At 41.2% G+C, this 23,068-nt stretch overlaps 4 protein-coding genes and 2 pseudogenes across 4 annotated transcripts, besides 11 other annotated features; all 6 read left to right on the top strand.

Moving 5' to 3' along the window:
* Positions 1-320: 320 nt before the first annotated feature.
* Positions 321-355: a sequence feature (A-rich).
* An 87-nt stretch (positions 356-442) lies between these two features.
* On the top strand, positions 443-1,252 carry Tb11.03.0950 (electron transfer flavoprotein, putative; the record flags this gene model as incomplete). The annotated part of the gene is made up of 1 exon (XM_823017.1): positions 443-1,252. One exon carries the CDS (start codon positions 443-445, stop codon positions 1,250-1,252), a length of 810 nt encoding a protein of 269 aa, XP_828110.1.
* Positions 1,253-1,712: 460 nt separating this feature from the next.
* On the top strand, positions 1,713-3,104 carry Tb11.03.0960 (hypothetical protein, conserved; the record flags this gene model as incomplete). The annotated part of the gene is made up of 1 exon (XM_823016.1): positions 1,713-3,104. One exon carries the CDS (start codon positions 1,713-1,715, stop codon positions 3,102-3,104), a length of 1,392 nt encoding a protein of 463 aa, XP_828109.1.
* A 312-nt stretch (positions 3,105-3,416) lies between these two features.
* Positions 3,417-3,441: a sequence feature (AT_rich).
* A 750-nt stretch (positions 3,442-4,191) lies between these two features.
* Positions 4,192-4,219: a sequence feature (AT_rich).
* An 83-nt stretch (positions 4,220-4,302) lies between these two features.
* Positions 4,303-4,355: a microsatellite.
* Positions 4,356-4,387: 32 nt separating this feature from the next.
* Positions 4,388-4,412: a sequence feature (AT_rich).
* Positions 4,413-4,514: 102 nt separating this feature from the next.
* Positions 4,515-4,549: a microsatellite.
* A 624-nt stretch (positions 4,550-5,173) lies between these two features.
* On the top strand, positions 5,174-5,533 carry Tb11.03.0965 (hypothetical protein, conserved; the record flags this gene model as incomplete). Its single annotated transcript, XM_823015.1, has 1 exon — positions 5,174-5,533. One exon carries the CDS (start codon positions 5,174-5,176, stop codon positions 5,531-5,533), a length of 360 nt encoding a protein of 119 aa, XP_828108.1.
* A 154-nt stretch (positions 5,534-5,687) lies between these two features.
* Positions 5,688-5,714: a microsatellite.
* A 1,333-nt stretch (positions 5,715-7,047) lies between these two features.
* Tb11.03.0970 lies at positions 7,048-10,782 on the top strand (annotated as a pseudogene).
* Positions 10,783-11,270: 488 nt separating this feature from the next.
* Positions 11,271-11,310: a microsatellite.
* A 2,660-nt stretch (positions 11,311-13,970) lies between these two features.
* Tb11.03.0990 (expression site-associated gene 4 (ESAG4) protein, putative) lies at positions 13,971-17,486 on the top strand (the record flags this gene model as incomplete). The annotated part of the gene is made up of 1 exon (XM_823014.1): positions 13,971-17,486. The coding sequence occupies one exon, from the start codon at positions 13,971-13,973 to the stop codon at positions 17,484-17,486; it is 3,516 nt and encodes a 1,171-aa protein (XP_828107.1).
* Positions 17,486-17,506: a sequence feature (AT_rich).
* A 65-nt stretch (positions 17,507-17,571) lies between these two features.
* Positions 17,572-17,606: a microsatellite.
* A 3,761-nt stretch (positions 17,607-21,367) lies between these two features.
* Positions 21,368-21,407: a microsatellite.
* A 295-nt stretch (positions 21,408-21,702) lies between these two features.
* Tb11.51.0002 lies at positions 21,703-22,494 on the top strand (annotated as a pseudogene).
* Positions 22,495-23,068: the final 574 nt, after the last annotated feature.

The following is a 23,068-nucleotide window of genomic DNA, read 5'->3' as shown; positions in this document are numbered from 1 at the left end:
TCATTAGATTTTTTTTCGTGAAGGGGATGGAGGAACCGCGTGGTCTTCGTTTTTTTCCTTTTTTGCTCCACTGCGTTACGTTTGTGTGTATCGTTCGGCGCTTGGGGCGTACAAAAGGGGTTTAGGAGGGAAAGAAAAAAAGGGGAGAAACTGAGCTGGACTGTTACGTTTCTCATTAATGATTTTAACGTGTCGGTATGCAACCTGTTTTGATTTTTTCTTATTTTTTAAAATATGTTTCATCCTTTGTTCTATCACCTTCTGCGAATTTGCTAGTTTCAAATGTGTTTGTTCAAATAAAGCGAAGATTGACTACTCTATTTTTTTTCTTTTTGTCGCTTCTTTTTTTTTTTTTACACAGAGACTACAACTCAACACTGTGCGGCAGAGCGTTGCGTGAGGGGAAAATAAGTAAAGAAATAAATATTAGTGTTGGTGCGCTATGTTATCTCGCACGGTTCCTGGACTCTTCGCGAGGTGCTCCGTCTCTCGTATGAAAGTAATGGTTGGAGTTAAACGTGTTGTGGATTATACGGTCAAAGTGCGCGTGAGGAATAACAAAATACAAACCGAATCCCTCAAGATGAGTATAAATCCCTTCGATGAAATTGCCATTGAAGAGGCTGTGCGGCTGAAGGAAAAGAAAATAGCAACAGAAGTAATTGCAGTAACTGTTGGGAATAAAAAAGCCGAAGAAGGCCTCCGAGTTGCAATGGCACTTGGTTGTGACAAGGCCATTCACATTATTACACCTGATGGAGCTAATGGTGAAATTGAATCTCTTGCTGTGGCTAAGCTTTTCAAGAAACTCCACGAAGAATTTAAACCTGACCTTTGGATTTTAGGAAAACAAGCAGTGGATTGGGATCTCGGCACCACCGCACAACTACTCGCAGGTCTTTTGAATGTACCGCAAGGGACTTTTGCATCCAAAATTAATATCAGCCGTGACGGTGTTATAAAAGTTACACGCGAGGTGGATGTGGGACATCAAATGGTGGAACTTCAAATGCCGTGTGTTGTATCGGCTGACCTCCGTCTCAATACTCCGCGCCTTCCCAAACTTCCCAACATCATGAAGTCACGCAAAAAACCGATTGATGTGCGTAACGTACTCGAGATGGGTGTAGACGTGACCCCTCGTCTTATTTGTGAAACTGTAAAGGAACCACCAGTGCGTCAGGTTGGGATGCAGGTAAAAACAGTTGAGGAATTGTACGAGAAACTCCACAATGAAGCTAAAGTTATTTGATGTTCTGCGGAGGGTGAGAAACCAATTTCTTGACGGCAGTGAGGGAAAATCAAATTGGGTGCGTGCACACGTGTGTTTTCGTGCATGTGTAAATGTGGAAGCAATGGGATATGAAAGGTACAAGGAGGGAAAATTTGCGTTCGAATGCCTCCTTTTTTTGTGTTATCGTTCTATGGATCCTTTGTAGTGTCCATAAACATAGTTCATTATATAAAATACCGGTGGGGACACCATTTCTTCTTTATTTTTTCTTTTATTTCTCTCCTTCTCGTCATGCTTCTACGATTTTCGTCACCTTTTATTCCTTTCCAAATGTGAGCAACTGACCCCACTTTATGTGCTTTCCTTTTTCCTGACCTCCCCGTGTTGCCTTTTTTTCTTTCTACTTTATGTTGTTACAAACCTCTTCTCTGATATTAAAGTCTCGAGGGAAGTTGTGCTGCGTTATTGTTTTGATCGCATGAGATGGACTGCTGTGTTATGTAAAGTGTCAAAGGTTCCTACACGTAGTGTTATTCCCGCGGATGCACTCCGTTATCATCCCCGATATTCGGTGCCTCGAAAGATGGTCCTGAGCAATACTTTTAATGTTGTGGGCGAAAACAACAGGTACACTTCTCTAAAACTCATTTTGGAAAAACTCAGTGGGCACGTCGGTCGGAGACAATACAAAATGCTTTGTAACTTGGAAAAGCACTACGACAAACTGAAGGATGAGGGTATTGATTGGCATGAACTCAAGTGGTTGAGCCGTGAGGAACTTATTGTACTTTTCGATAAGGTGTTGCATCTCACACGCACGGAACGCGCGGCTCTCCTTCCCGCAATTGAAGCGAAGGTGTGTGGCGTCCTCCGGCAAACCGACTCAAGGCACTCCACCGTCGTTTGTATGAATCGAGGAAATGCAAATCATGGATGGCGTTGTGGACGTAATGGACATACCAATGATGTTTACTTTGAGGGAAAGGCGAAAGCAAATACCGCGGCACTTCAGTTGTGTAGGCGATCATCTGTTAGGAGTGTTGAGCGGTCTGGTGTACTTGTGGAGGTCCGTTCCGAGCCGGATTTCTCTGTTGTTGGTCGCTTTGATCATTCCCTCAGCCCGCGTGTTTGGAGCACACCGGAGAATCCAACTTTTCAAGTAACTACAATTGGATATGAGTTTCGTGTCCACCGGGAGGATCCACGCGTGATTCCGCAAATTGTGGAGGCGGCTGAGGAATGGGAACTTCATGCAAATATCACAAAGCAGGTTATATGGGAAATGTTAGAAATGTATGCCGTGGAAAGGGACCGGCAACCACTCGATCTGAAACCAGGTGAAATGGGTGATCCCGACATTCCCAGCCGTCACGCAACAGCTTTTAACGTTCAAGTTGTGCCGCCGTCGTCTGCGGGTGATGAAGCGATACAAGTGGTGGAGCAGCGGATTGTGCGAGCAGATGGAAGCGAAGTGCCATGGTTTCAGGAGCCGCCTCCACAACTGTTTTCTGGTGGTATTCCTGTGATTTTACCATTTGCACCGTCTATTATCGTAAAAAGTACATTCCGCCAGGTAACTCGGTCCTCAGCGCAGGACGTGACGCGTCAGTTATTGCAACCAGTTGTTGATGTTACTTGTTTTCTTCACCCTAATGTTTGTTTTTGGTGGAATGCAGAAGATGAACAGCGATGCCTCGGTCACATTGTTGACTACGCCAAACGTATTCCCTTTGCATTACCCTTCAATCTCTATTTCCGTGTGAATCTCTCAAAGGATTTGCGTGGTGTACAAAACTACACGGAAGAGTTGGGGAAGCGGATGAGTATGAAGGCCCATTATTTCAACCTTCGAAGTTATGGAGTGCGATAGGCTGACACTGCCACCTGCTTCAATGCATTTTTATTAATCCTCTTCTATTGTGAAGAAGTATTTATTACAATTTTTTTGTTTTTACCGCAGTGCTTTGTCATGGTTTGTCGTTGCATTTCATCATCATATAATGCCTACTTTTCTGTCCGTGTTCTGTCACGCATGTGTGTGTTCGATGATCCCTTCTTTTTTTTTCTTTTCTTGATTGTCATTATCATCGACGGTTATTTCCGCTTCCTATTCCATCAATAGTAGATTTTAAGTTTTTTTTTTAGAACCGAATTAAGCCGGAGCAACCCCGACACACAAAACAAAAAATTTTTTTTAAAAAAAAAATGCCTTTAAGCCCTACAAGGATGATTCGCGTTAAGGCGCAGAAGCAAAACAGCCAAATCAGCATGCCACGACTCTCTGATGAGGAAAAGAAAAAACTACGCGAGAAGCGTGAAAATGCCTCTGCATTGCCCAGTTGGCTTGGTGCAACAATTTTATTTATTGTTCTCGGTTCAACGGTGGTTCAAATATATTTTACCATTACTTCCCATAGGGGCGGTGTGGTTGAGTGAATTCCGGAAGTGGAGTTTTTTGACGAAGCGTTTCAAATGACCAGCAACGGGAAAATGACAAAGCCGGTTCATCGCCTTCACTCCGTTTTGGTTATGTTTTATAATTTGCAGCGTGTCGGAACTCCCGTAACGGAAGTAAATTAGGAACGAAAAATGAATGTTTAAATTTGAAAAAAAAAGAAAGTGATAAGAAAACAGGAAGGGTAGAGTTGTAGGGGTTCACATAATGGTTGGATGGAAGGATTGTACCCCTTTTTTTGTTACTGTTGTTATTGTTTTCGTCTTGATTTCCACTTTCCTTTTTTTTTAATTTACTCGGAAAAAAAAAAGAAACAATTAGAGAAAAACAAAATGGATATATGTTAGTGCTTGCTTTTTTGTTTGATTTGTTGGGGTTGTGTAGAACTGCGATAAATATTTCGTAATTTGCATGAGGCACCGAACACTTGAAGGAAGAATTATCCCTGTCCATGTGTCTGCACCTTCCCTTCCCTATAAGGAAATATAAATGCAAATAACAGTTTATTTTAATATATTATATATATATTTGCATTTCACTTCACGCGTCGTGTCACCCTCAACGACACTACCAAAAGCATTCGCCATAACTATGTTTGTTGTTGTTGATACAAATATGTAAATATATATATATATATATATATAATATGTAAGTATACGTATTTATTTCATTATGTTTTCTTTTTTCCCCCTTGTTGCATTTTTATTTTTTTAAAAAAAAATTGGTACATTTCGCATTGTCCTGCCAAAAATTTCATGTAAAATAAGTATCGGAGGCGTACACAAAAAAAAAAAAATAGTCGAAGCAGCCGCACCGTCAGCGGTGAAAAAAAAAAAGAAAAAAGCAAAAGCAAAAAAAAAGGGTAGTTACTTATGTTTACTCCATCGCTGGCGCTTTGGTCACAGTTTCTCAAGAGAACATTTGTTGGTGGAATGGGATATAACGTTAAACGTCCCTATCGTATAGAAATACGTATGGAACACGACAAAAAGCGGCGGATGAAACGACGCAACATTGGCTGCCGGCGCATGATGAAATCGTAACGTCTGCGATGACAAACCGATGCTTTTTTTTTTTGTGTGTGCTATCGAAACGGAAGGATTCTGAGGAATGCCTGTTAAGAGGGAAAGAAATATATATATATTTACGTTTATATATGTGCAAACACAATTACAATCATTCTTGTCCTCTGCTATGATGTTACTTATTGTGAGCGCAATTGCTACCATATATCTCTTTTTGTTGTTGTTGTTGGGCTGTGAAATGGAAGAACAAAAAAAAACATATTTGCTTCTACACATTTAAAAAGGGAAAGAAAAGACAATTTATTTCCGGTGGGCGCTGCTCTTTGCCTGTCATAGAAATTAGCGAACGTTTTTTCACGGAACTCGTGTACGATAATAAAAAAGTGTGCGCGTGTTTTTGTGTATTGCGATTCTTTACTTACAAGCTGAGGGTAAATACTTACATCTATCACTTTGGAAATGAGATCCACCGTCTTTGGTGGACAACGTTTGGAAAAACAATCTGATGATTTAAGTGCTGAGAAGCGTGCGCAATTTGAAGAAGATCTCGTGAAGGAGAATGAGGCTCTGTTGAACGCTTTGGGTAATACAGCAGCTAAAGTGAAAACTTCCGCAGATACATTACGACAAGAGGTGGAAGAACAAAATCAAATGCTTTCTTTCGTGGGTTCCGCCTTCTCGCGTGCATCGAGTGGTGTCAATCGGTCTGTGGGTCGTATCGGAGAGGTGGTGCAACGTTATGGATTCCGCCACACACTTTTAATTGGGGTTGTGGTGTTTTTCGTTTTGATCTTCTTTTGGTGCGTTCTACTGCGATAGTCGTGCCATTATCATCATCATCATCTTTTACCCCACATTCGGAACATTGTTTGTAACTATTCCCATTATATGAAGTCTCATAAGTACGCGTGTTATGATACATGTCTAAATAATTATATATTTTGTCGTGCAAATAAAGCCAATAATTTCATGTTATATATATATATATATATACATATATTTTTCCTTTTTGATTTTTTTTTTGACTTTAAATCATGACTTAAAGTTAATTGTCTAAAAAAAGAAACAGGGAAAATGTTACGGAGGTTACACGTCCCAATCACAAGTAATTTCTTGGTCCATATGCGTAGCATGTCACGGCCACTACTTGCCACTAGCGTGAGGTGTGGGACTAATGGTTGTGATGGACAAAAAAAACCAGCGAATGATGATGAGGATTATGGTGCATTATTTGACTCAGACTTCGAATTCCTCGACGAGTTCTTTGAAGATGGGATCGATGTTCTCGATTACATTCCCGAAAGTGAGGCTTCTCTTTTGGGTGGAGACGGCCGCTAAATATTGAGTCAAAAATTATTACCCGAGGCTCTGAAACCTTTCAAACTGTTGAATGTCAGTTATGCACGTCAATTGGGGTGTCAAAAGGGCGTCAGTACAGGCGGGATAAAAACTGGCACAGGTGTGAAGCCCATCGTAACTGTTTACACTTTTGTTTTTTTTATTTTTACGCGACGCAATGAAGAAAGAAACGAGAAAAGGGTCTCAGGTGGTGTTACTCTCACAACTCCATTCTAATTGGTATTGATGTTGTTACTTTTTCCCTCTTTTTTCTTTGACTGTTACCGTCAATGCATATACACTACCTGTTCGTCTAATACTTCTCACCCAACTCAACTTGTGCCCTCTTTTGATTCCTTTTTTTTCTTTTTCTCACTATTAAAGGTGTACCGAAGGGACAAATAACTTGACCGCTGTAACTTCACCTACGATTGGTAACAGCACCCGGTAGCAATTGAGCGGAACACCGGATGTTAATTTTTCTGAAATAGGGGGGTTGAGATCAGCCGCGAATCGTTTGGCGAGAAACAATTTCAACTACGTGCGACCTTTTATTCTTTTGTGCAGGGTTTCTAATCCCTATGAGCGTAGGGGTGGCAGCACAAAGTCCCCATTTTTGCGGTGAAGTGTAGTTGCTAATATTCGTTTTACAGCAAATCTTTTAATTATCACTTGGTCAGCCAAGTTATCTACCGCCAATTTTAAAAAGACACTAACTGTCTGTAACTGGTTGAATGTGAAGGCGAATCATTCGATAGCAGGTGTCACTTCTGTTAGGCTTTGGTTCACTGCAAGAAGGAATAAATATTCACCATCTAAAGAATCGTCTGTAGACACGTTCACAGAATTAATATACGAGGCCCGTTTGCTCTTCACTCAGAATGACACAACATCTCATCGTCACTTCAGATATCCCATTCATTACATATCAGTCTCCTTACCTTTTTAGAACAACGTAGCGCCGCCCCAAAATTTTTCAAAGTGTGTCTTTAACCATGTGCTACAGGGACGTCATTACAACCATAAAAGCTGTAACATTTCATTCACCACCAGTGCCAACCAACAGGAGTTTGCCGCTGATGGCAAATAACCGACGGCACGCACACATCCGCAAGTTATTATTCGCAGCATTAGTGGCTACTGTGGTGCTAATGCGCACGGTTGGAGCATCCGACAAAGTTACTGTTAAGGTTCTGAATCTCATGTATAATATGAAAGCGGATGTCGAAATTGTAAACTCCCTCAACGCAGGTTTGAGTGCATCTTTGGCAACCAATAGTGTCGAAAAGGCATCTGATTTTGAAATTTCTTTACAAACACCATCATCTTACAATCAAACAATCGAAGAAACTTTCAATGACGCAGTAAAGAATAGTAAAGAACAGCTTCTTGTTATAGTTGGACCACTGGGGAACCAAAACGTACTTTGGATTCGAGACAAATTGGAGGAACATGATTTAGTTGCCTTTGCACCTCTCTCTTATTCTGATGAAGTTCGTGGGTGGAATCCTCATTTCTATTATCCAAGTGTTGAACCCAAAGCTGAGTTACTTGCTCTGATTCGTTATGCTGTCGTATTTCTTCGACTTCGACGCGTGGGTTTTATGTATCTGAAAGGCACAAACTTTGGTGATTCTTCATATACCTTTACAGAGCAGGTGATGTCTATGATGGGATATAAGTTGTGTGGTACATTTGCCATTGATGGTAATGTTAATGAGCGTATTGGAGATGACGCATTCGACAAGGAGTGGGAGAAATTTGTGAAGACACGACCACAAGCCGTGTTGCTATTTGGTTCTCCACATGACATCACCAAAAAATTTATTCACTACTTATTGAGAGAGGATTATACAGCAGATGCCTTTGTACTCACTACGTCTAGTTCGCAAACATTTCTGCTGAATACCTGGAAGGAAGCTTTGGAAGAAACTAACACGGAATTAAAAGCTGGTCAACTTATTATTACTGGTACTGGTCCACTTGCGAGTGACACACGATACAAAATCATTCAACGCTTCCGTGAAGAAATGACAAAATATTTGAATACTAACGAGAACTGGGGTGGTTTTGCGAAACCAGAACACTTTGACACAAACCATAACAGTGGAGAATTGATGGTTCTTGGGTGGCTTGCTGGAGAGATGCTTATGCGAGCATTAGTTGACAGCATATCATTAACAAATCGCACCTTGTTTAGATTATCACTTTATAATCAGCGCCGTTACTTGATTGATGATATGGTGATTGGTGACTTTGGAGGTGAGTGTGGCAGTGCTGCTCAACTTCAAGGTGCCGTGTGTCGTTGCAATCAAGGAGGAAGTGTAGTGTATATGAAGGAAGTGGTGGAAAAATACCAGTTTGCTTCGCTGAGGAGAGGGTTCTTTCTTCAAAAAGGTTCTGAGTGCGGTACCTTAAGTGTTCCTTTGTATGCCCCGATGAGCAGCAGCATAATAATGATGGCCGATATGGAAAACGCACACCGCGCTAACCTGAGGTACTACAGAGGTATATTCGCTACATTCCTCCGAATATTCGGGGAAGGTAGAGACCGACTTTATCTTCATTCCCTTAATTCTTCATATTCAGGAGCTGCGAAGGACCTTATTGATACATTGGATGAAAGGATTGTTTCTGCTGTATTCGGTGTTGTAACCAATGAGGTGCTCACCACACCGGATGTTATCTTCTTTGACCCTATGGTAGTTTTTCCTCAGGTGAGCACATTCAAAAGGAATGTCATACACTTTTTCCCTACGCTCACCCAAGAACTGTATGTGCTTGCGCAGTATTTCTCACGTTTAACAAATCATATTGCTCACACTATAATTCGGAGTGATGAAGCAGCTGAAGTTGCTGAGGTACTGTCCATGTCACTTATGACTTTTGGTGCATCACTCGGGTCCAGAGTTCTTTTGAATGAACATGTTTCTGATATCCATATGGAGCACTTGAAACATGGTGGTGACGTGTTCATACTCGGACTTACAACTCCCGATGTGAAAACGATATCAAAATACCTTGACACCCATCCTCAAGCTCGTGTGTTCATAACATTCACGGACTTGTTATTATATTACGAGGAACTGAAGTTAGAGTTCAGTGTGACTGCAAACGCCAAGGCACAGCGCCTGCTTTTCGCCACTAGTTTGCCGCATTGGGCTGATAATAGTTCCACATCGGAAACCATTATTGCTTACCATGAAGCCATTCCCGATCCGTCACAATGGTCACCAATGTCACTGCGTGGCTTTGCCATCGCTCGAGTGATGCAAACACTTCTGTTACCCATGAAGAAGGTTAGCTCTTCCCTATTGTCTGATGAAATATTTTGGCAAACTTCCTTTGTTGTTGATGATATGAGGTATGGGCCCTTTAATGATGCTGATTGTATTGCCAACGGTGTACAATTGTCTGGTAATTGTGTTTGGAATTATGGTGCCACAGACATATCTGTATGGTCCTTCGGCCGCGTATTGGACCCCACCCTTCCTGTAATGCAGGAGCCGGTGACACCTTCTATTGTGTACAAAAAAATTCGTGTTCAGTTGTCATCCTCTCAGGTAGTTGGCATCATTATTGGTTTAGTTTTCGCGTTATTACTTTTTGTTACCCTTGGAGTAGCACTATACTGTACCATCAGTAACAAGCGTGATAACGAACTAGCACCGAGGCAGCCGACTGATCCTGTGACACTTATTTTCACTGATATTGAAAGCAGCACAGCACAGTGGGCAACTTACCCTGATATTATGACTGAAGCTGTGGCAGCACATCACCGTATGATTCGCCAACTGGTACTTAAGCACGACTGCTATGAAGTGAAAACTATTGGTGATTCTTTTATGATTGCATGTCAGGACCCATTTAAGGCTGTACAACTTGCAGCAGACCTCCAACTTGTGTTTTTACATAATGATTGGGGTACGGATGCATTGGATAATTTCTACCGTGAGTTTGAGGAAACGAATGCGAAGGAGGATAATGAATACACTTCTCCTACTGCATGTCTGGACTCTGAGGTGTATTGTCGGTTATGGAGTGGTTTGCGTGTACGCATTGGTATTCATACTGGGCTTTGTGATATTCGACATGATGAAGTTACAAAAGGTTTCGATTACTACGGTCCCACCACCAATATGGCAGCTCGCACGGAGAGTGTTGCCAATGGTGGGCAAGTATTACTAACACATGCAACTTATATGTCTTTAAGTGAATCACAGCGGCATCAACTTGATGTAACCGCACTCGGACCCGTTCAGTTGCGTGGTGTTCCCCAACCGGTACAATTATACCAACTTAATGCAGTACCGGGTCGTACCTTTGCAGCCCTACGCTTGGATCATGATTATTACTTTGAAGATGGGAATGAAACCACCAACTCCACAAGTGAGAATAGCTCATCACGCGTGGAATTAAGTGAATCAGCTCAGATGATCATGAGTTCACTTCAAATGTTACTCGCCACATTCAAAGGTCAGCAACGTGAGAAACTATTGATGCCGTACTGTGAACGTTGGCGTGTACCGCTTCCTCGCACTAATACGGAAGAATGGAATGATGAATATTGTCGGGAAGTAATTCACCGAATAGCAGCGAAGGTTGGGCGTGTGGCGGATCATTACGCAGGTACTCACAGCAATCACTCCATCAGCACACTAAGTAGCACGTCAGTGGTAATTATATCCGATAACAAAATTTTACTTGATGAAGGTTAGTTTTTTTTTTAATTGTATGTTACAAATGTTAGTTCACATATGCTAACGGATAGGCGTGTTAATGTCTCCTAGCTGATGTAGTAATTGATCTTTTTGTTTAAAGTTTTAAAATTTTTAATGTGAACGTTAATTTTTTTTTTTAATCTCAAGGGTTTGCGATGTTTTTTTTTTTTAAAGGATTTTTATTTATTCTGGGAGCATTGTGGAAATACCGTTGTCTCTTGATAACCTTCATGTTGTCCATAGGGCTTGTCTATTTTTTGTACACCTCTTAGGGAGGTACAATATCTTAACCTATAAAGCGAAAGTACTTGTGTTCCGTGACTTTGTTTTTGTTGTGACGGTTAATTTTTTTTTAAATCCACAAGTTTTTTTTTTAAAAAACTTTTCGCCACCGAACTTTCTTTTCGGCGGGATCTTCATTACCTTTTTTTTTTTTGAAAAAAGGTCACTCACGGCTTTTCCACAACATAAGACTGTCTATATATGTTTAGCGGCACATAATAATATAAATAGTAATAACAACAACAATAATGATAAATGTGTTTTTTTCATGAGCGTTTCCGATGTTACTCACGTATTTTTTTTATTTATGTCATTATTGCCGTTATTTTCATCACCAATTGTTTGCCCTCAACCTCTCAATGACACTTCCCTCAACCCAACTGAATGTGCCGATAAAGCGCTTACCGCAGTGTTTATTATTATTTTTTGCTTCCGAATAAAGTTGGTATAAATTTACCCGTATGTTTCAATAGAATTTAACCTTATGCGTAGCGCAAATGCATAATATCTTAGCAGGCACCGTCTTGATTCATTCTTATTCCATGGTACTCTCTGTGGTTCACCGTGTTGATGAAGCTTTTGTATATTTATATTCCCCATCATTTTGATAGTGCACGAAAAAGCTGTAACATATCTTCATAGGTGAAATTTATGCATTATACTCCCAACTGCTTTTGCAGGTGAGGGATGAGGTGCGGAAGGAAAAATCTGCACTGGATCCTTTGAGGTGTGTGGTGGTTGTCGTTGATTGAATTATGCCCGTCAGTAATGAATCGAGCCAACATGTGGTTTTGGTCATTTCCGTTAAAATTGTGAGAATGTACGTGTCTCTGACCATTTGGTGAAGGAAACCGATTAGAGAAAGATTGCGATGCGAATTTATTTCGCAGAAAACATGAGGGGACAGTGAAGTTTCTTTTTCTTGTGTCCTTAACGTGTTGCCGCTTAGTTTGGAGTGCGTCGAGTGGACATTCGTTGGTGTTTTACATGGGAACTTTCAGTTGTTTGCTGAATTACGTTATTTTTGCAACCAACCCCGGTGCGCTGTTGCTGTTTTCCCCCTCTGTGTGTGCTTCCCGTTGCCGCAATTTTTTGTCCAGAGACGATTATTTACCTTCAGTGGTTTGGTTCATGCTGTTGGAACTTACGGAAGGGGTGTGGCGTTGCTAGCGGAAGGAACAGAAGTGTTATATTCCCATCCAGCATGTGTCACGTTGCTTCCTTTTAACCTGTAAAATTTTGCTTAGGTTTGGCTCTCGTATTTGAGGTAAAAGGTTTGCTTGTCATTTCCAAAAACGTTTGAAAGGAGGCGTCAGGACTATTTGCAGCGCCATTAAAATAATTCACCAGAGATGCGCTGTGGTCGATATATCCCATATAAGTGCATTCCCTGCGTGGCATGTGATGCACCAACGTTTTTTTTTTTTGCACTTTTAACTACATCCAACGTGTTGCCCCACGTAATGAAAAACGCGCCGCACAAACATCGGGGGTCGTTGAAAGGAAGTGCGATCGTTTGGTACTGCACTAACAGAGGAGAAACCAATGGAAAGAAAGTAATTTGTTTATAAGAAAAAATGGCGGAGGAAAGGCGTATACCGCCAGCGCACACCCCTGTAAATAAAACGTAACTGTGTGCAAACCAGCTTGGAAACACAAGTAATTTATCCCCCTTAAATGTGCGTAAATGTGTGTGGGAGCAAGATGACGTCAATTGGTAAATGAAGAGAGTGCTCAAACATCATTGGCACTTCCCGCTGCTAAGGTTGCTGTGGAAGAGCCTAGCCAGATGGACTGGGGAAGTTCAGCACCCACTTGAGTTGGTAGTTTGAAGGACACATAATTGATTAGTCCACCTGCATATTTTACGGATCCCTCAACATTACGCGCAACCCGGAAATGGAAGAAATAAACCGTCCAAAAAGTCGGACAGCCGCTGGTTTTCGAGGCGCCTGTTGTTTGAAAAGTTCCCTTCGAGTAGTGCGTTCAAACAGTTCATCCAGCCACCCAATCGTGTTTAACAGTGCTTTGGGAAGAAAAACGGGAAGTTGAGTAACTGGTGATACTCCACTTGGACTGATGGAAGGCATACCCCCGAAAGAAGGTTCACATGCATATCTCAAAAAAAAAAAATCCCTCTTTCACGTAAGGTTAAGCTGCAGCTCTTACGGTTGCTTCCAGAATTTGAGGAATACTGCGGCACATCACCTTGTGGAGTACCGTGGGTTACGCGGTGTTACCGCCTCGCAGTAGGAGATGCCTTAAATAAGGAAGGAAGGAAGTACAGGTGGAAACGAAATTTCTTTGTGGCGCATGCACACTGCATTGTGCTACGAGGCCATGCTGCGACAGACGATATTCAGCATGGCAAAACCACCAGTACAACTTGCGACGCAGCCAAACACACATCCAATTCACGAAGGCTGAAACGGTCTGGCACCACTAATTAATGCAAATGGAGAATGCCCAAAAAAATTCTGAGTCAAGGCTCTCCCTCTATCGCGTGTAAGCATAAATTTCATCAAATGCACACAACGTTGTCAGCACCAAAATCGCAGTGAATATGTCCCTGCAACCCACCAAACTAGTAGGGAGTCGATCACAGCCACCTTTGAGATGAAAGTTGCACACCGCCCTTATTTTTGTCCAAACTATTTCCCCTTTGATCCCTTCCTTTTGTCGTTTGTAAGACATCGTAACGCTAAATAGAGACTAAACAAACAATGCCGGCAGTTTTGTGCGGTTTGAGTTCTGCACCACACACACGGGCGTCCTCTCACCGTATGAGGCACGTGACGCTACAACGAGGTGCAAAGGTTATTGGGTCGCTGTTGTTGTTAATAATGCTGGCAGTCGGTTCACTCGCAAGACCAATTGAAGCAACAGATGTTGTGACTGTCAAAGTGCTGAGCCTCATGTACGGCGCTGGTTTCCCACACAACGTCGTTGACTCCCTCAATGCAGGTTTGAGCGCATCCATTGCAACACGTGAAGAAAAACTACATACGTTGGTTAAGGTTTCTCTAATCCAACCTTCTTCGTATGAGGAATCGGTCGAACAGTTGCTTACAACAAATGTGGAAAAAGCAGGGGATGAGCTTCTTGTTATAGTTGGACCACTGGGGAACCAAAACGTACTTTGGGTTCGAGACAAATTGGAGGAACATGATTTAGTTGCCTTTGCACCTCTCTCTTATTCTGATGAAGTTCGTGGGTGGAATCCTCATTTCTATTATCCAAGTGTTGAACCCAAAGCTGAGTTACTTGCTCTGATTCGTTATGCTGTCGTATTTCTTCGACTTCGACGCGTGGGTTTTATGTATCTGAAAGGCACAAACTTTGGTGATTCTTCATATACCTTTACAGAGCAGGTGATGTCTATGATGGGATATAAGTTGTGTGGTACATTTGCCATTGATGGTAATGTTAATGAGCGTATTGGAGATGACGTATTCGACAAGGAGTGGGAGAAATTTGTGAAGACACGACCACAAGCCGTGTTGCTATTTGGTTCTCCACATGACATCACCAAAAAATTTATTCACTATTTATTGAGAGAGGATCATCACACGGCAGATGCCTTTGTACTCACTACGTCTAGTTCGCAAACATTTCTGCTGAATACCTGGAAGGAAGCTTTGGAAGAAACTAATACGGAATTAAAACCTGGTCAACTTATTATTACTGGTACTGGTCCACTTGCGGGTGACACACGATACAAAATCATTCAACGCTTCCGTGAAGAAATGACAAAATATTTGAATACTAATGAGAACTGGGGTGGTTTTGCGAAGCCAGAACACTTTGACACAAACCATAACAGTGGAGAATTGATGGTTCTCGGGTGGCTTGCTGGAGAGATGCTTATGCGAGCATTAGTTGACACCATATCATTAACAAATCGCACCTTGTTTAGATTATCACTTTATAATCAGCGCCGTTACTTGATTGATGATATGGTGATTGGTGACTTTGGAGGTGAGTGTGGCAGTGCTGCTCAACTTCAAGGTGCCGTGTGTCGTTGCAATCAAGGAGGAAGTGTAGTGTATATGAAGGAAGTGGTGGGAAAATACCATTTGGAAGCAGTTGAAGAGGGACTCCTGACGTGGGGAACAACTCGTTGCTTTAGTACTGGAATTCGTGTTTATGCGCCACTGAGTGGTCTAGTGATATTGATATCTGATAACCACGTTGTCCAGCGCGCAAATTCGTTGTATTTTAGTGGTGCAGTTACACTGACTGGAAATGATCACATCGGAGACAACGATAGGCTGTTCTTTCATTCCCTTAATTCTTCATATTCAGGAGCTGCGAAGGACCTTAATGATACATTGGATGAAAGGATTGTTTCTGCTGTATTCGGTGTTGTAACCAATGAGGTGCTCACCACACCGGGTGTTATCTTCTTTGACCCTATGGTGGTTTTTCCTCAGGTGAGCACATTCAAAAGGAATGTCATACACTTCTTCCCTACGCTCACCCAAGAACTGTATGTGCTTGCGCAGTATTTCTCACGTTTAACAAATCATATTGCTCACACTATAATTCGGAGTGATGAAGCAGCTGAAGTTGCTGAGGTACTGTCCATGTCATTAATGACTTTTGGTGCATCACTCGGGTCCAGAGTTCTTTTGAATGAACATGTTTCTGATATCCATATGGAGCACTTGAAACATGGTGGTGACGTGTTCATACTCGGACTTACAACTCCCGATGTGAAAACGATATCGAAATACCTTGACACCCATCCTCAAGCTCGTGTGTTCATAACATTCACGGACTTGTTATTATATTACGAGGAACTGAAGTTAGAGTTCAGTGTGACTGCAAACGCCAAGGCACAGCGCCTGCTTTTCGCCACTAGTTTGCCGCATTGGGCTGATAATAGTTCCACATCAGAAACCATTATTGCTTACCATGAAGCCGTTCCCGATCCGTCACAATGGTCACCAATGTCACTCCGTGGCTTTGCCATTGCTCGAGTGATGCAAACACTTCTGTTACCCATGAAGAAGGTTAGCTCTTCCCTATTGTCTGATGAAATATTTTGGCAAACTTCCTTTGTTATTGATGATATGAGGTATGGGCCCTTTAGTGATTCTGATTGTATTGCCAACGGTGTACAATTGTCTGGTAATTGTGTTTGGAATTATGGTGCGACAGACATATCTGTATGGTCCTTCGGCCGCGTATTGGACCCCACCTTTCCTGTAATGCAGGAGCCGGTGACACCTTCTATTGTGTACAAAAAAATTCGTGTTCAGTTGTCATCCTCTCAGGTAGCTGGCATCATTATTGGTTTAGTTTTCGCGTTATTACTTTTTGTTACCCTTGGAGTAGCACTATACTGTACCATCAGTAACAAGCGTGATAACGAACTAGCACCGAGGCAGTCGACTGATCCTGTGACACTTATTTTTACTGATATTGAAAGCAGCACAGCACAGTGGGCAACTTACCCTGATATTATGACTGAAGCTGTGGCAGCACATCACCGTATGATTCGCCAACTTGTACTTAAGCACGACTGCTATGAAGTGAAAACTATTGGTGATTCTTTCATGATTGCATGTCAGGACCCATTTAAGGCTGTACAACTTGCAGCAGACCTCCAACTTATGTTTTTACATAATGATTGGGGTACGGATGCATTGGATAATTTCTACCGTGAGTTTGAGGAAGCGAATGCAAAGGAGGATAATGAATACACTTCTCCTACTGCATGTCTGGACTCTGAAGTGTATTGTCGGTTATGGAGTGGTTTGCGTGTACGCATTGGTATTCACACTGGGCTTTGTGATATTCGACATGATGAAGTTACAAAAGGTTACGATTACTACGGTCCCACCACCAATATGGCAGCTCGCACGGAGAGTGTTGCCAATGGTGGGCAAGTATTACTAACACATGCAACTTATATGTCTTTAAGTGAATCACAGCGGCATCAAGTTGATGTAACCGCACTTGGGCCCGTTCAGTTGCGTGGTGTTCCCCAACCGGTACAATTATACCAACTTAATGCAGTACCGGGTCGTACCTTTGTAGCCCTACGCTTGGATCATGATTATTACTTTGAAGATGGGAATGAAACCACCAACTCCACAAGTGAGAATAGCTCATCACGCGTGGAATTAAGTGAATCAGCTCAGATGATTATGAGTTCACTTCAAATGTTACTCGCAACATTCAAAGGTCAGCAACGTGAGAAACTATTGATGCCGTACTGTGAACGTTGGCGTGTACCGCTTCCTCGCACTAATACGGAAGAATGGAATGATGAATATTGTCGGGAAGTAATTCACCGAATAGCAGCGAAGGTTGGGCGTGTGGCGGATCATTACGCAGGTACTCACAGCAATCACTCCATCAGCACACTAAGTAGCACGTCAGTGGTAATTATATCCGATAACAAAATTTTACTTGATGAGTGAAATATTTAAAATTTTTTTATGGATTGTGATGATTTCACTGGCGGAACTGAGTTATTGTTTTTCAGTTTTTCTGGTTGTGCTGTTGTTTTTTTTTTTGTTTTTCTTTTTTAGTTTTTTTTTGGTGTTATTAAATATTATTGTAATTTAGTTTCTCTTTTTTTTTTTTTACTACGAATAATGTTTTGTATTTGTTTTTGAGTTTACTCTAAGATGGTCCTGCTTCTTTTTTAGTTTTGAAAAGTGTACAAATGTAATCGTTCGCGGTGTTGTGTTTTGACTTTATTTTTTTCACCTAGTTTGCTTTTGCCTTCTTACCTGTCTGCTAATGTACACACTACTCACTTTTATTTCATTCGAAAGAGCCTCGGGATCTTCCTCCTCCACTGCGCTTTAAACATTTGTAAGCTTATACGCATGTGCATATGTATTTGTGTGAACGATGGTCATGTGCTTTGGTATCATATGCACCATTACAGCTATTTTTAGCTTCAAGTTATGATTATTAGTATTTGTTGTTTTCGTCTTTAATTATATACATATTTTTGATGTTTTGTGCTTTAAACGGGGAGGGTGAAGACGTAATAAACTAAACCCTACGTTCTGCCTCATTTTTTTCATGGTGTTTACATGTTGGTTGCAAAACATATTAATGTAATTTTTTTAAATAATCTCAAACGCCGAGTGTGGTGAGTAGGAGTTAATATGGTTGTGATATGCTTGAGCGTTTTTCTTTCTGAATCGTAGCCGTATTTTTGTTTCATTACTTAATGATAACCTTTTTAGTGTGTGCGTGGTTTCTTCCATTTTTCTGGCGTTACGAGGTGAGGCGGTAATTCACACAAACTCAGGGGTGCTATTTTAGTTTCTCTTATTATTATTTTTACTTCTGTGGCAAGCATTTCCCCGTTTCTTTCCCTCTTTTTTTATCGTGTGCATGTGAGAAAATAAGAATATATTATCAACATGTGGCACCGATTGTGTACCCTCTATGGCCCGCGTTGCGTAATGTTGGTGCACGGACTTGTTTAGTGATAGTTGTTTATGGACAATGCACCGCTTTTTGTTGGTGACTAGTCCTTAGATATGTTGCTTTTAGAAAACTTGCCGACGCGTTGACTACATGACATAAACGTGGCGGTGCTGCCCATATCTTCACCAGGAGACAACAATTAATCCTACAGGAACAGAAGGTAGCATTATGAGCTGAAAATGAGAAAATGTTTAATATCAACGGTGGGAATAGGGCAGGCAGTGCCGTAAGGAAATCATGTTGTTGTATATTCGTGCATACATATATTATTATTGTGCCTTTAACCAGGAGTATTTATAAATATTTTTCTTTACATTGGTTAACTTTTGTAAAGGGAAGGGGAAATTATTGTAGAGTTTTCCCGTGTTCAGGCTGGAAACATATTGATTTTTGCGTTGCGTGTCGATATAACTATGGATTATTTCTCTTTTTCTTATGTGTTTTTTACGTGTCTATTAGTCAGTGACATGTTGTTGTGGGAGGTTTCTGGTTCAAATTGTTTGAACTAAGATTTTTGCTTTAGTGGCGTCCCAAAGAAGTGTGAGTGATGGGACCCACAATTTTGTAAGCAATTTCGATTATTTTGTCATTGACATGTTTAACCTAAATGTGGGTGATTGGTGGCAATATTGCGGACATGAAAGAGCCAGAACCTACTGTATTCATGTTCATGACGTCATTCCTATGCTCTTTGGCAGTTGTGCTTTTGTTCGTGAAATAAGCCTTAGTCGTTTGATGGTAGCGTGAATTTCAAGCATAAAATATGAGTGATGAGTGGGTAGATTACACCGGTAATCAATCGGTCGCAGCGGAGGATATTAAAATTTTGTTTGAAGGCTTCTTTAAGTGCTTGTATGAAGTGACAAGGGAATAAAGTGATTCTGTTATAGGTGAATGTAACCGGGCCACAAAAAAGGTATGACAATGGTGCTGAAAAATGGATGTTGGATTATGCAAGGTCAGAGGAAAACTTTTTGTGAAAACTCTGAGCGTTTTTGTCTAACAGAGTAATCTGTAGCAAGATGGATGAGGTAGAACAGCTTTGAACGAAGAGTTGATAAACTTGAATTCCTTCTTATTCGATGTTCGGTGAATGTTGCAGAGTGGTTTTGTGTATTTTACCAAAGGTTAGGTGTGCTAGTTGCATACTGTTATCTTGCGCATTGCTGAGTTTTTCAGTGACGACATTTTCTATAATTATCTAAATGTTTCTCTTTATCGTGTCGCAGCTGCCTCTGAATTTTGTCTTGTAAAAAGGCTGTCCAAAATTTGTTTGAGATTTCTTGTTATGTTGATAACGAAGAATGGGGTTATCGTTATAACGTATTGCATGATAACAAGAGTCCCGATTCTGATGAATTGTGTAAATACGCAGAATGATTCGTTATATACCATATGGATGTTTTTTAAAAAAGTTAAGGTGGTGTGTACCAAGTGTGGGTACTGGTTGTTGAGCTTCAAGAAATGAAGGGTGCATGAGGTTCTCATTACCGTGGATTGGTGTAACTGCGGTTGTTATGATTATGCAGTTTCCGTTTTAACAATTCAGTTCTTATATGGGAGTTTAATCGGTTGAAGTCCCATTTTAAAACGTTAAGAATCATTGAAGATTTTGGCGATAACAATCAAAGAAACCTCGTAGTGAATAGCGGTTGTGTTCGTGAGTTTGTTAAAAGTTTTATTACTGAATATTATGAATTGGGATCTAATTAGTTTGATGCTGCCATTTAAGTTCGGGGTTAAATTTGGCGTCATTTGTAGGAAGTACATTAAATTCTCTGCGGTCATTGCCTTTAAAGTGTTTGATAAAGCGAATTACACCTCGGTTTTGTAAAAGGGTGTATCACGAGATCGAACCCGTTTGGGTATTTCGTCGTGAACTCTGTACGAGCAGCTGTCTCGTCTAGGGTCGGTCGTGGTTGATGGGAACGTGTGCATAGAGGTAAGGCATTTTTTTAAATTCGAAGCCCAGAGGACTGTAGATTCGAGCGTGTTGGCTGGGAAGGTTAATCGGAGCTTACGAAATCATTGGTCAAACCTTATCGCCTCAAAACAAAAAGATCATTTATTTTCCCCTAATGATATTGCGTAAGAAAGAACAAAGGAGGTAAGAATAATTTTTAACTTAATGTAATTTTTTAATTTCCCCCTTTCTGTGAACTGGTCTACTGTTGAACAGGACTGCAAAACCGTTTTTTTTAAATTTCCTTTCCTGACATTTCCTGCTTTTGCCGTGTAGCAGTTAAGGCGTTTACCCCTAGGGCGCAGTATATTCGGTACCGATAATTTGCCGCCTTTAAACTAACCGTTTCTTTTGTATTAACAAAACGAGGTGGCTTAAAAGTGAAGGTGCTTAAGTGTGTGCCGTTTATAGTTTTGGAGTACTGCATGATGAAACTATGTAAATATGAGGAAGCAATAACGTTATTTACAGGATTAAAACAAAAAGAAAACGCAAAAAATACAACTCACACGACCTACCTGCCGAGTTGTATTTTTTGCGTTTTAAAGCAACTGGTTTGGTGGGGTGTTTCGTTGTTACCTTTTGTCCGTCATACGTGTGACTAATTGTTTCACGTAATAGGGTTCTGTATATCAAAAACCCAAATTTGAATTTACCTCTGTTTTTATTATCATTTGGAGATAAGAGTTAGTTTTGTGACTGTTTCCTTTCACTTAATTCATCTGAATTTTAGAAATAATGAGGAAAGGGGGGAAGGTTTTGTTTTGCGTAATTGGAGCTCTATATCTGTACTTCATTTCGATTTATATAGGTTATCGACGACTTGTGGGGGCGTTTTGCGTTGTTGGTGTCATTGTTGTGTTAGATGTTTATCTTTGTTTAAAGAGAAATAATAATAAATAATAGATAATGAATAATAATAATTATACGAATGGTGGAACACATTTCGTATTACGATCATCATCTTATTTTACTGAGTTACTTTTATTGAGGTTAAAATTAAAATAACCAGAAAAACTCAATTGTGAAAATAAAATGGAGAAAGTACCGAGCATGTGTGACCAGCAGTGACCAGCATCCACAAAGTGATAAGAAAAGGATATCTATCATAATCAGATTATTCTTCACAAATAAATACTTAATCGAATTGGTATATATCTATTGGAGGCCCCTGTTTGTTAGTGTTTTGTGTAATTTTGTGCGTTAACAAGCTAAGTGACACTATGTTCAAAAATACAACAGTGCTGTTGCTGACACTTATAACGTGTCTCCTGCCAGCTGAGTCGCGAAGCGCTTCCGCGACAACGAGTGTAGTGGGGGTAGCGGTTTCGTCCGGAAGCGGATGCATTCAATATTGGGACCGTGACGGCAAAGGGGTGCCGTGTTCATTGCTGCCTTCACGTCAGGATCGGCCTAGTGGAGATGCGTCTCCCCAACTCCCTGTTCTGCAGCCGCAAACGGAAAGACGAGAAGTACGTGGCAGCGCAACCGGCGCCCAGCATGGAGGAAGGCAGGTGCCATCTCCAGCTTTAAGCATTTCCAGCGGAACACGGTCTGGTTCTTTGGGTGCCCCTCAAGAGGGTCAGCCACAAAGTGACGCCGCGAGTGCCACTGGAATTGATGGGCAGGTCGAGCGGAGCGACGGACCAGTTGGCCTGTCTTTGCGTGAGGAGCCAGCAACCACAGAGGTAGAAGAAAGCAGACAGGCAACCGTGCGAGCAAACGAAGTGTCTGAAGGTGAAAAACGAGATCGTGGAAGTGAAAGTCATGAAGGGCAGAGGCAGGGAAGGAACACCACACCACCACCGCTAACAAGGGAAAGTGGTGAGGGTCTAGCGCATCCACAACCGAGGAGCGCAGTCTCGGAGCCTGATCAGGGAGGTAAACAGGAAGCGGCTACAAGCGATCTGGAGGAACATGATTCGACGGAAAACAGTACACAAGGGAGAAGAAGCGTTGCACATACAAGGAATACAATGATACTTTCTGCAGCGTTATGCCTCCTGAGTTACTAAAACTCGTTGCTGTGAGTCTCTGCATAAGCTTAAAAATGCCAAGTAAGGCGGACGCTGCGTAACTAAAAGGTTAGAACGAGGATCAGAAACTAGTCTGCAACTTCTTTTGTGAGAGAAATACTTATGGACCGTAATAACGGCGTAATATTTAAGAGGACGATGTTGGAAGAGGAGAGCATGACCATAATATAGTTGTGGGTAACGTGCAGAAGTAAGTCGAATAATTCTGAAGGAGGAAAAATAAGTTAAGGTTTTAAAAGCCACAAGCTAACTGACAGTGGACATGCTCAATGAAATGATTATAGGTAAGAAAAGGTAAACTGGCTTCAATGGTATTAAGGAAGTTGTAGCTGATGAAGTTTCAAGAAAGTATAATGAAAGTTGCCGCATAACCAAAGTTAGAGCTCTTGCAGAAAGGCTGAAGGCAGCTTACTAAAGGCGAACTTAACGGGATCGTAAACTTAAATTTTGTTAAATGCGCTGACCACTTCGTTAATAATACATAAAACCCCAATAATAAACTTATGATATTTTTTTACTGATGTGAGTAACAGTTAAATGCGTTAATTATTTA

Source organism: Trypanosoma brucei (assembly GCF_000002445.2).
Source record: "Trypanosoma brucei brucei TREU927 chromosome 11 chr11_scaffold01 genomic scaffold, whole genome shotgun sequence".
Taxonomy (NCBI): Eukaryota; Euglenozoa; class Kinetoplastea; order Trypanosomatida; family Trypanosomatidae; genus Trypanosoma; species Trypanosoma brucei.
This window is presented reverse-complemented; position numbering and strand designations above follow the sequence as displayed.